At 45.5% G+C, this 9,368-nt stretch overlaps 1 protein-coding gene across 1 annotated transcript; it reads right to left on the bottom strand.

Moving 5' to 3' along the window:
- Positions 1-314: 314 nt before the first annotated feature.
- LOC101965482 (vomeronasal type-1 receptor 4-like) lies at positions 315-1,211 on the bottom strand. Its single transcript, XM_078018567.1, has one exon. It carries the CDS (start codon positions 1,209-1,211, stop codon positions 315-317), a length of 897 nt encoding a protein of 298 aa, XP_077874693.1.
- Between the last annotated feature and the right edge of the window lie 8,157 nt (positions 1,212-9,368).

Raw genomic sequence — 9,368 nt, 5'->3', positions numbered from 1 at the left:
ACTCTGGAAATATTTTATATTAATTGTAAATAAATATACCTTAGATATCAATAAAGTTTTTGAGGTTCACAAGGAAAAAAACCATCAAAATATATAGGGCCATTGACAGAGACAGAAGGAGCACCCTTAGCCACATTCCTATGAAGTTGGTCATAGGATTGTCTCCAGCTTTGTGGTATAGAAATGTCCCTCTATATGACTCAGCTACACTTACGTGACTTTCACGACTCATACAGAAACACAAGACTAAGGAGAGTTTTAAACTTACTTACTAGAAGATAAATGTTACACACATGGTCTCAATGTTTGTCTCTCTAGTGACCAGGCCAACACTCAGCCAGGTGTCCATCCCTGTGCATCAGCACAAATGGGCTGAGGATTGCATAGCCAAGGTTCACAAGTTGTAGAGCACTTACTTCTATGAAACGCTTCTCTAAGGAGAAAGTTACATATAAAGCCATGAAACAATCTGCCCAATAGAAGAAGAGAAAGCAGAGCATCAGAACGAGGACACTCTTTGCAGCCTTCACTTCAGGGGGGGTTCTGTGGAGGAGCTTGGAGGTCTGAAGGTGGAGCACGTGCTGGTGGTGCTTGTGGAGGAGGAAGACCATGTAGCCACTGGCCCCACCCATGACACCCTGGAACACAGCATCTCGAAGGACCATGAGAACAATAAAAATCCATCTGATTGTTGAGTTTTGCTGTAGAAAATAACAGCAGTTCTCATTTATTCTAATTTCTGAACTGTTCATGCTGCTGGCTTTTTTAATGTAAAGTGGTAAGTTCATGCTTATCAAGGAATTGAGTATCCACAGGAAGACTAACAAGGGAAGCAGGTGCCATGCAGACCTGGGCTGCAGCCTCCCCCACCTGGAGGCTCTGGGACTGATGGTGATGGCCTGGACCACTGTGAGGAGACTGGTGGTGCAGATGGACAGGCCCCGGGCCACCCTCTCCAGATAAATCGCAGTCTTACAGCCTATGTCACCTAGGAGGTCTCTGAACCCCAAACTGGATATTGTTCTTGGCATTCCTCCTGTAATAAGTGTTATGCTATTTGTAAAAGCCAAATGGATGAGAAGGAGGTGACTAGATTTCCTCTTGACTCCTCTAAACAAGCACATATAGTTCACAAACACATAGATATTCCCCATAATCCCAAGTCCTATTAGAAACATGAACGTTATTCCCTTGAAAAGAGGCAAAACCATTTCTTACTTCATAGGCAGAAAATCTCAGATATAGCAGACACTTTTTGAAGAAGGCAATTGTATGATGATATATATCTGCAAAGAAGTATTTCACAACAGCCTTTCCTGGGGTGTAGGAACAATCAGGATACATGTAACGATGCAGATTTTGTCCAAAGGACTATTTTTCTTAGGGGGTTAAGGATCATTCTACATGCTTTTAAAAGTCATCCTGATGCCATTATTCAAAAATCTAAGTTTTTAACCCTGATTTTTTTCTAAGCTCTATGCAATCAATACCAAGTTTCTTGATCAAATCCCTGATATCTCACCTATATTCAACCTCACCTTGGATACATTAAAGCTACACTCCCCCAGTCAGACTCTTCCCTGTCTTTTTGGTTTCATTCTCTATGTTTTTATCATTGGGATGTAAAAGTCGAGGATCACACTTGGCCTTTCTTCTTTCCAATACCCCATGCACAAGCATCTATAAAATCCAGTTCCCTGAATGTCTTTAACAAATATAAACTCAGCCATAGTTCAGTTTCTCAACATCTTTTGCTGCACCACGTTTGAGGCTGGATTTTGCTTTAGAGTTTTCCTCCTTTGACGACAACAGCTTCCCTTTTGTGTTCTCTGCACACCAGTAGGACTCGGTGGTTTCACGGCTTACTAACACCAGAGTCTCTGTAGTGCTCAGAGTGACATCCAGCTCCAACCTGCACAGAGGGGATCCAACAACTCAGTCAGAGGTATGCAGGAATGAGTTTCTAGCCTGAGAGAATGGGGTTACAGACAGCGTGGAGCCAGCGAGGCTGCCCTAGAAGAGCCAGGAAATGCTGCTGCAGGGTCATCAGCAGAGGGCTGACTTCCCACTGATGCCCTCAGGGGCTCTAAGGAGGCCTGGGCCAGTTCTGCATGTGGTGGTGTTTGTCAGAGTGTTAGGATGAGAGGAAAGACCCTGCTAGGAGCTGTCAGGAGACGAAGGCAGTGTGTGAACCAGGAATCCCCAACAAAACCTGCTTGTAGAAGAGTAGGCTGGGAGACATTTGGCATGAACCAATTCACCTGAGTGGGGCCTTGCAGACATTTTACACCTTACAGTGCCCTGGTGGGACAGTCACCTAGTCAGCTCTGCAGCCTGCTCTGTCTTTTCCCCACCTAGTCAGCAATTGGGCTGCTATGAGGTTTAAACTGCACGGCTCACTGCCACGCAGGCTTGAACAGGAGTTTACATTTTCCTGCTAGAATTCCAATTTCATGTCTCACCTGAGAACTTATGTAAAATATGGTCAATTTCTCCAGAAAAAATAAACCAGATTGTTAAAAAAATACTTATAATTTGAGTGAATCCTATATACATAGAATACAATTTTGCAATTCTTCCCCTCAGCTCCTGCTATTCATTAAAAATTGCTTGAGATTCCTCTGCTAAACATCCCCGGCATAATAAAATACAGAAAAACAGTTTGTACCCATCTTTGGCACCATGTAACCCTTGAAAACAGGAAGATTTATATTTCAATGCTGTTTCTTCCACTAACAAATGGGGAGAATAATAACTGCACCAAAGCCTTAAACAGCACAAAATCCTACATATCTACTGTGAAATGCCTAAGATACAAGATCTAATGACCCAGCACAGCAGTTTCCACTAGTAAGTCACGTGTGAGAAGGAGCACACTCAATGGACATCATGGCCCAGGGGACTTATCAAATGTTTGTTCATTTCTTCTTCATTTTCTAGTTTTTCTCTTATTTTCAGCCCACTCCCATCTTCCCAAATGACACAGCTCTGAATCAAATTTGGGAGGCACTTCTGAGACACATAATGCACTTCCCCTTCGCTCTGACAGAATAGAGTGCAGACATCATCACAGGTTGATTTTACAACTACAGTCTAAACAGTTCTGAAGGCCCTGCATTCACAGAAAGATATCACCCCCACCTGGAATTAACCCCAACAGCTGGGCAGGAACACGCATCGCTCCTGGGGAAAACATTCCAAGATAAATATGAGAGCATGCTCCTTGCTTCATGGAACTGAACTAAAGGCAAAGATATTTTTTGAAATTGTAATATCAAGTAAACAATTGAAAACATACTGGAATTCAACAAGAGACACTAGGATTTTAAACGGTCATTGTTTCAGTAGGCACTCTGACAGACATATAAAAGCGAATTTGACTCATATGTGGGGTCTAATGCTATGTGTCAGGACAAGCAACTTCAGGGTGGATGCAGAATGAATGCCTTCACATTAAACACAGTGCACTTAGGGACATAGAAACATAATGCAGGGGGGAAAAGTATCTTAGAAACCAAGTAATACAAAAAACTCTAGGTTCAAAAACCTAGTGTAAGCTACGATGCTGACAGAAGCACTGCAGGACAATGTGGAGGCTGAAGAAACTGAGCTTTTCTAAAGGCAGACAAAGCTTCTAGCCTTCTCTCCCAGGACCCTCCACAGAGCTCTTGGATGAATCCTGATCCTGAACACAGGTCAAGGTGGCTCTGCTGTAGCTGAGGGGCACCTGCTGTAAAGGCCCTCATCTTCCTGGCCCAGGTGCACACCTGCAGATCCCAGCAGAAGGGTGAAGGTCCTGAGGCTGAGACACACTCAGCAGCCCCCTTGCTCAGTCACAGACCGTAAGACTGTGACCGCTGAGGGATGTCCCCTGAGCCCGTGAGCAAATCTGATCCTAGGGCCCACTCACCTTGGTGCAGACTGCAGTCAGCCTCCCTGTTGGTCCTTTGAACAAGACACAGCTCTCCAGGTTGTATTTGTACCTTCTGGGTTTGTGGGGCTCTTGTCATTAACTACCACTGGGCTCCATGTCAGTGTTGTCACCTGTCAAAGAGAAGCGCCCTCTGCAGGAGCTCAGTCCCTGAGGTGTGCCTCTCCCTCTCCCTCTACAATTACTGCATTTGTTTCCTTCAGACCTTAGCTCAGTCTTAATTGGGCCTAATTGTTTGAAAAGAAGTTTGGAGATGAGCAAGTGATCAACCAGCCACATTCATGTGACTGTTTCCCATTTATTGGCTTCCCTTCAACCTCACAAAGTTCCACAGCTGAATCATAATGGGGCCACGTTGTGTCACACAGAGGGCCACTTCCCCTCATGTTCAAGGCCTTACCCATGCACAGGGATGTAGCACCTGAGGACCAGCACTGGGGACTCTGCTTTCAGAGCAGGCCCCAGCCAGGCTCCTGGGAAGGACAGGAGTCACCTTTCTCCACCTGTGCACTTGGGCAGTTCAAGGTCATAGCAACAAAAACATGGTGTTTCTAGAACCCCATGGCTAGATGCACCCACGTTCTCCTCTCAAAAGCCCAAATCTGCGATCAAGAAAATGCAAATCAAAATTACAGTGAGATGGCACCTCAGTTAGAATGGCATTCATCAAGAATAAAAATAGGAGTAGATTCTCTCAAAACTCTGAAAAAACAGGTAAATTCATGCATTTTTGTAGACTAGAAATTAGTACAACCATGTTGGTAATCAATACAGACATTCCTTAAAAATCTACAAATGAACTATCATATGATACAGCTATAACACTCTGTGATTTTTTTTCCAAAAACTACCCCTATAACTAGCATAGTATAGTGACCCAACTGCATCAATATCTATAGCAGCACAATTCGCAACTTCCAAGTTAGGAAACCAGCCCCGGTGATCACCAACAGATGAATGGATTAAGAAAAAGTGTTGTGACAGGCCAGAGCCTAGCCTCTGGTGCAGGACCACCCCTTCTGACTAATGGACTACCATGGAGCCAAGATCCAGCCCAGGGGCTCACACCAGCCCACACAGGATGGGGGATCTCAGTAGGCCTGGTTCACCCCTCCCCCAGCAGGGCAGACACTGCCAGAGCCTAGCCTCTGGTGCAGGACCTCCCCTTCCTACCAGCAGACTACTGTGGGAGGTCAAGACCAGTGGCCCTGATCCACCCACCCCAACTTACGCAGAACAGAGACCCAGGATGCAGTAGAATCCACTGAGGGACACCAGCAGGGTCTGGAGGCCCAACATCGAGGTGAGGTACAGACAATCTGCACAGGTCCTACAAGACTAGAGGGAGGAAACTGTACTATCCCAGATCCACACTGCAAGGAAGGAAGACACAGAGACAACATGAAAATACAAGGGAGGAGTGTGCCCCAAACACACCAGGAACCTATATAACAGAACCCATGGACAGAGAAGTTGATGAAATGTCAGAGGAGGAGGTCAGAAGGTTCATAATTAAGTGATCTGTGAATTAAAGAAAGACCTAAATGAGCAAATACAGGCAAAAATTGATCACTCCAACAATGAGATAAGAGAGTAAACCCAGGTAGAAAAAGATTACTTCAAGAGACAGAGACCCTGAAATAAAACAAGTCAGAAATCCTTGAAACAAAGGATACAATAAATAAAATAAAAAACTAAATAAAAAGAACAACCAACAGAGTAGATCACTTGGAAGAAAGAACGTCAGACACTGAAGACAAAGTACAACCTGGAAAATAAAGTTGATCACACAGTGAAGAAAGTCAGAAACCCTGAACAGAACATCCAAGAGCATCACTACCCTCTACTCTATGTGGACACAGTAAAACTCTTCCATGATTCAGGTCTCAGCATGAAGGTGTTGTTACTCCTGAGACCCCACCCTCACCACCTACCTTTGCCTCCAGAACTATAACTAGATGCAAATCTAAGCAGTCCCTAGAGGTGAGGTACTGAGTGTGACCCACAAGGAGGTACTCTACATTTAGAAGGAAGTTCTTGAGTTTTCTCATTTATACAAGCAGAAGCCTGGGAAACAGGTGGGAATGGATTTTAAGGGTGTGGGATAAGAGTGGAAGGAACATAAACTTATATCATGCAGGATTTATTGATACTGGCCCATAAGAAGAGATTCTAGATTTAATGTAATAGCTCACTGTGTTAAAAAAGTTTTAGCTGAAGTATGAGCCCAAAGATGGCCCACTATAAATGAGCTGAAATGCTGGACAACCCTTGATTTATTGTTGATGAGGCAATTCAGAGGCTCAGGAAAATTGGAATGCAGGAGTGGATCTGTCAGGTGTGACCTTCTCCTCCATACTGTGGGGGTCCAGAAGATGTGCACTTCACCAGAACTAGAGGAAACAAATTGTGAGAGGAGCACCAGCATCCTTGAAGAGCTCTGTGGTTGCTCTCTCTGCATGCCAGACCTTACTGTGGGAGCTGCCATCAATCAACTGGAAGACTTCACTGCAATGGGCATGATTGGATCTCAGGGAGGAAGAGGTCATGTGGCAGCCCTCAATCACCATAGACAGGGAGGTCATAGTTACAGTAATGGACAGCAAAGGGGAGGAAGTGGACACAGTGTTCTGACTCGTGTAGATCTCTGGCATTGGCTAATTAATCATGGTGTTTCTAGAAGCCAAATAGAGGGAAACCCACAAAACTCTTACGTGACTTATACAAAGTACAAAAATCTCAGGGCAAATGCACAAAAGTCTGCCTCAGATCATAACAGCAGAGAATCACAGCCCCTCAGCCACTTCCTGGATGTGAGTCAATTACAGATCCAGAATCCCTGAATCAAGGGGAGGCCAGGTCTCCTTGAGGAAGGACCTGGTACAGCACCAATATCTTTACTGTTAATCTTTCTCCCATCCTCCTCCAAAGGGAGCCAAGGCCATTTACAAGATAACTGTGCATTGGGGAAAAGGCAATAATCAATCTTTGGGGGACTGCTAGACACAGACTCTGAATTGACATTGATTCTGGAGACCCCAAACGTCATTGTGGCCCTCCAGTAAAAGTGGGAGCTTATGGAATCAGGTAATCAATGGAGCTTGGACTAAAGTCCAACTCAGTGCATCCAGTGGGTTCCCAAACTCATCCTGTGGTTGTTTCCCCAGCCTGGAATGTGTAACTGGGATAGATATACTTAGCACTTGGCAAAACTCCCACATTGGTTCTCTAACCTGTGGAACGAGGGCTGTTATGGGTGGGAAGTGTACATGAAAGCCTCTGGCATTGCCTGGACCTGGGAAAATGGTGAATCAAAGGCAATTCCACATCCCTGGAGGGATTGCAGTGATTAATGCCACCATCAAGAACACGAAGGATGCAGGGAGGGTGAATCCCACAGCACCACACCTGGATCTCCTATTTGTCCTGTGCTGAAGACAGCTGGAGAATGACAGTTGATTACCATAAGCTTAATCAGGTGGTGACTCCAATTGCACCTGCTGGACCAGGTGTGGTTTCTTCCCTTGAGCAGATCAATACATCTCCTGGTACCTAGTATGTGGCTATTGATTGGGAAAATGCTTCTGTTTCCATCCCAGTGAAAAAGAACCACCAGAAACAATTTGTCTTCAGCTGGCAAAGCCAGAAATGTACCTTCAGTGTCCTCCTCAGGGAATGTCAACTCTCCAGCACTGTGACACAGCTTAGTTCACAGGGACCTTGATCAACTTTCTCTCCCACATGATGTCACACTGGCCCTTTATATCAATGACATTATGTGGATTGGGCCAGCTGAGCAGGAATAGCAACCACTTTGAACTTGCTGTTGGAGCATTTGTGTATCATAGGGTGTGAAATATATCTCACTAAAATCCAAGGGCCTTCAACTTCAGTAAAGTTTCTGGGAGTCCAGTGGTGAGGGGCTGTGAGATAGCCATTCCTTGTAACCTGAAGGATAAGTTGTTTCATATGGCCCCTCCTACAGGTAGGAAAGAAGCACAGCACTGTGGGCCTATGTGGATTTGGAGAGAGCACATTTCTCACGTGGGTGTGTTCCTCCAGCCCACCGACCTAATGACTAGAAAAGCTTCCTGTTTTAGTGGTTTCCAGAACAGAAGAAGGCAATGCAGCAGGTCCAGGCTGCTGGGCAGGTAGCACTGTCATTCGGGCCATATGACCTGGCAGACCCATGGTCTTTGAAGTGTTAGTGTAGATGGGGACACTGTCCAGAGTCATGGGCAGGCCCCATAGGTAAATCACAGTGGAGGGCATTGGGATTTTGGAGCAAGGCCCTGCCAGCATCCGCACACAACTACTGTTTCTTTGAGAAGTAGCTCTTGCCTGCTACTGGGCCTTAGTGGGAACTGAATGCTTGACCATGGGCCACCAGGTTCCTATATGACCTGAGCTGCCCATCATGAATTGGGCATTATAAGACCCCCCCCATGCCATAAGTTTGGATATGTGCATTAGCACTGTGTCATTAAGTGGAAGTGGTGGTAACATGATCGGGCATGTGAGGGACACAAAGGCACAAGTTGGCTGCATGAAGAAGTGGCCATATTGCCCATCACTCATGGTCCTGCTGCAGTACCTTCTGTCCCTCAGTATGAACCTATGACTTCATGGGGTGGACCTTATGATCAATTGACAGAGGAAGAGAAGACTGATGCTGGTTCAAGGATGGCTCTGCACCATGGTACCACCCAGAAATGGAAAGCTGTGGACCTGTTCCCCCTTTCTGGAACACAGCTGAAGGTCAGTGGTGAAGGGCAATATTCACAATGGACAGAACTCTGGGCAGTGCATCTGATTGTGCATTTTGCCTGGAAGGAAATTGGCAGATGTGTGACTATTCAATCCATGCACCACAGCTAATGGGTTGGCTGGCTGGTGAGGGAACTTGAAAGAACATAATTGGAGAATTGGCAACAAGGACATTTGGGGAAAAGTTGTATAAAAAAATCTCTCTTAATGGGCAAAGAATATGAAGATATTTCTGTCTCATGTAAATGCCCACCAAAAGGTGACCTCAGCAGGAGAGGATTTAATAATCATATGGATAGGATGACCCAATCTATGGATAGCAGTTAACCTCTTTCCCCTGCCAAGCCTGTCACTGCCCAATGGGCTCATGGACAGAGTGGTCATGGTGGCAGAGATGGTGTTTATGCATGGACTCAGCAGCATGGACATCCACTCACCAAGGCTGGTTTAGCTACAGCCACTGCTGAGTGTCCAGTTTGCCCACAGCAGTGACCAACACTAAGCCCCTTATGGCATCATTCCCAAGGAGATCAGGCACAGCCTGGTGGAGGTTGATTACATTGGACCTCTTCCATCATGGAAGGGGCAGCAATTTGTCCCTAGTGGAATAAACACTTATTCTGGGTATGGATTTGCCTTCCCTGTCTGTAGTGCTTCAGCGAAAACCACC

This window comes from Ictidomys tridecemlineatus, chromosome 8, assembly GCF_052094955.1.
Source record: "Ictidomys tridecemlineatus isolate mIctTri1 chromosome 8, mIctTri1.hap1, whole genome shotgun sequence".
NCBI classification, from domain to species: Eukaryota; Metazoa; Chordata; class Mammalia; order Rodentia; family Sciuridae; genus Ictidomys; species Ictidomys tridecemlineatus.
The sequence above is the reverse complement of the archived record's forward strand: the minus strand, read 5'-3'. Positions and strand labels throughout refer to the sequence as shown.